Source organism: Limulus polyphemus, unplaced genomic scaffold (genome assembly GCF_000517525.1).
Source record: "Limulus polyphemus unplaced genomic scaffold, Limulus_polyphemus-2.1.2 Scaffold8356, whole genome shotgun sequence".
NCBI lineage: Eukaryota > Metazoa > Arthropoda > Merostomata > Xiphosura > Limulidae > Limulus > Limulus polyphemus.
Genome location: NW_013673966.1, coordinates 5,677 through 7,801, shown reverse-complemented (window position 1 = coordinate 7,801; position 2,125 = coordinate 5,677). Strand labels below are relative to the sequence as shown.

The 2,125-nt window shown below is 33.1% G+C and overlaps 1 protein-coding gene across 3 annotated transcripts in view; it reads right to left on the bottom strand.

The window, feature by feature from the left end:
• LOC106475287 (monocarboxylate transporter 12-B-like) overlaps nt 1-830 on the bottom strand; it is a 19,187-nt gene extending 18,357 nt beyond the window's left edge. For all 3 annotated transcript variants that reach the window (XM_022379440.1, XM_022379439.1, XM_013935979.2), the window contains exon 1: nt 583-830. In XM_022379440.1, the coding sequence (XP_022235148.1) occupies nt 583-640 (58 nt within the window). In that variant the 5' untranslated portion in view covers nt 641-830. The remainder of the gene's footprint in view (nt 1-582) is intronic.
• Nucleotides 831-2,125: the final 1,295 nt, after the last annotated feature.

The following is a 2,125-nucleotide window of genomic DNA, read 5'->3' as shown; positions in this document are numbered from 1 at the left end:
ACATCTAACTGGAACAACAATAGACTGTTAGGAATAAAGATAATTTTAAACAATATCATGCCAGCGGTTTATATTTAGGTATTATTTCATGTGTTGTTGTTCTAGTGAGATGTAAGCACTTATTCCTAACAGTCTACACTTCTAGTTTTATAACTGATAACAATTTCAGTGCGTTTTCCTTTAGTAACTAAACATTCTAAAGATGACGTAATTTTTTTTTTAGTTATGGGTCAATTGAAGTTAAGTAAATTAGAAATAAAACTTTTAGTTAATAAAATGAAAGTCATGTATATTTAATATATACAAGTGTTGAAACAAGTGGTGTTTTAGTTTGATAAAACTCTACTTGTTACACGCTGTTCTGAACCTGTACAGCACGAGAACATCAGAACACATAATCAACTAAAGTTTGGCATATACTGTTAAGTCTGCTCTCGTATGATGTTCGTTTTTGATGAATTTCGACAAGTTAAGTGTTGGAATAATTTCAGTATACTCATATCTGTATTTTAAAGTCTAATTATACAAATATCTATTTAAGGTTAATAAATAATTAAGTTTCAAGTCAGTACTTTTACTAACCTGCAATGTTATTTCTGTTTTTCGTCTTACTCATTATTCTGATTTGCAAGTCATCCATAACTATTCCCAGCGATGACTGACAACGTGGATTTTTTATATCTCAAAGAAATGTTATTCAAGGAAGAAAAACAAGCTCTGATAGTTTAGGAAGAAACCAGTCAAAACTTTCTTTACGTCACAAACTTTTGGTTTTAAGACAAAGCGGATGAGACTTTACTCAAATAACTCGGCTTCTACAAATCACAGATAGGAAATACATAAGTTGCTCAAGGTCTTGCTTTTGAAGCGCCTCAAGTGGCAGTGGTATAAGTTAATAAATTGGAAGTCTTATAAAAACAAACTCAGATTTCTGAAACGTAAATAATTGAAACAAATATATAGGCCTAAATAACTAGAATATCTTCATTGATCAAGAGTAAGGTAGCATTGCTGTGCAAATTATAGTAGTAGAACCATGGAAACAACAATATGATATGCTAAAATCGCGCATGCAGCATTATCAACTTACGTGTAACATAACGTTATTGTTCGAAGTGTAATCCATTCAAAACGTTAAATCTGAAAAGGTATACATTCAAAGATTTGGTGACCAGCAGTTTAAAAGGAGAAAGTTCGAAATTTAAATCTTCAACACTGAAAAGAAAATAGATAACATTGTCCTTTAAAAACAGAATTTTGGTTAATGAACTTAACTTGTGGCAGTAGACTTTGCACATATTGAGTACTTTACATAAGAAATTTGATTCTTTACGTTAGTGTTGTGCAGTTAGCCTAAAAGTTGACACCGTGCCCAAGCTTATAAATGCGTTAAAGAAGTAAAACAAAAAACCTAAACTGGATATTATGTAAAAAAACAAAAACGGAAGAACAACGGTACAACAGTACATTAGATCAAGAGGAGAGAATTTAAGTACATGTGTAATGGAACATGGAAATGCTCCATTACGTGTCTACCAACATAATGTTACGACAGCGGAAGTCACATGAAGCTGCTGGCGCATTGGCGCTGGTGGCGTGTGCGAGGAGTTTCCTAGTGCATTCGAGACGCTCTCTTCTTTAGTATATAAGCCTGGCAGAGAAGCCAGGAATATAGAGATAATTAAAGAAGCGAACAGTAGTGACGAAAAGTAAAGTGTGTGAATTACTGTGATTTATAGCGTGTATTATAAAAGTTGTTAAGTTTAATGTGACGAGAAACCTACTGACAGTGGAATTACTATGTACTAAAAGCGTGTATCGACAAATAATAAACTGGTTTAATCAAGAAAGAACCTGAAGTTCCTCGGAAAAAAATTCTACTGGAAATTAACAAACAAGCAGATATGTAACAAATTGATGTCAGAAAGCGGGACGGAAAAGAGAAAAAAAAACAACAAGGAAAAGAGAAGTGGCAAATCAAACTACGAATTAGCAGATTTGATGGCAGCAATACAACTACAGCAAAAGAAAGAAGGAGAACGGGAAAATAAACAAGAAGAGAGATTACAGCAGTTGTTGGAGGAAAAAGAAAAGAAACAAGAAGAGAGATTACAGCAGTTGTTGG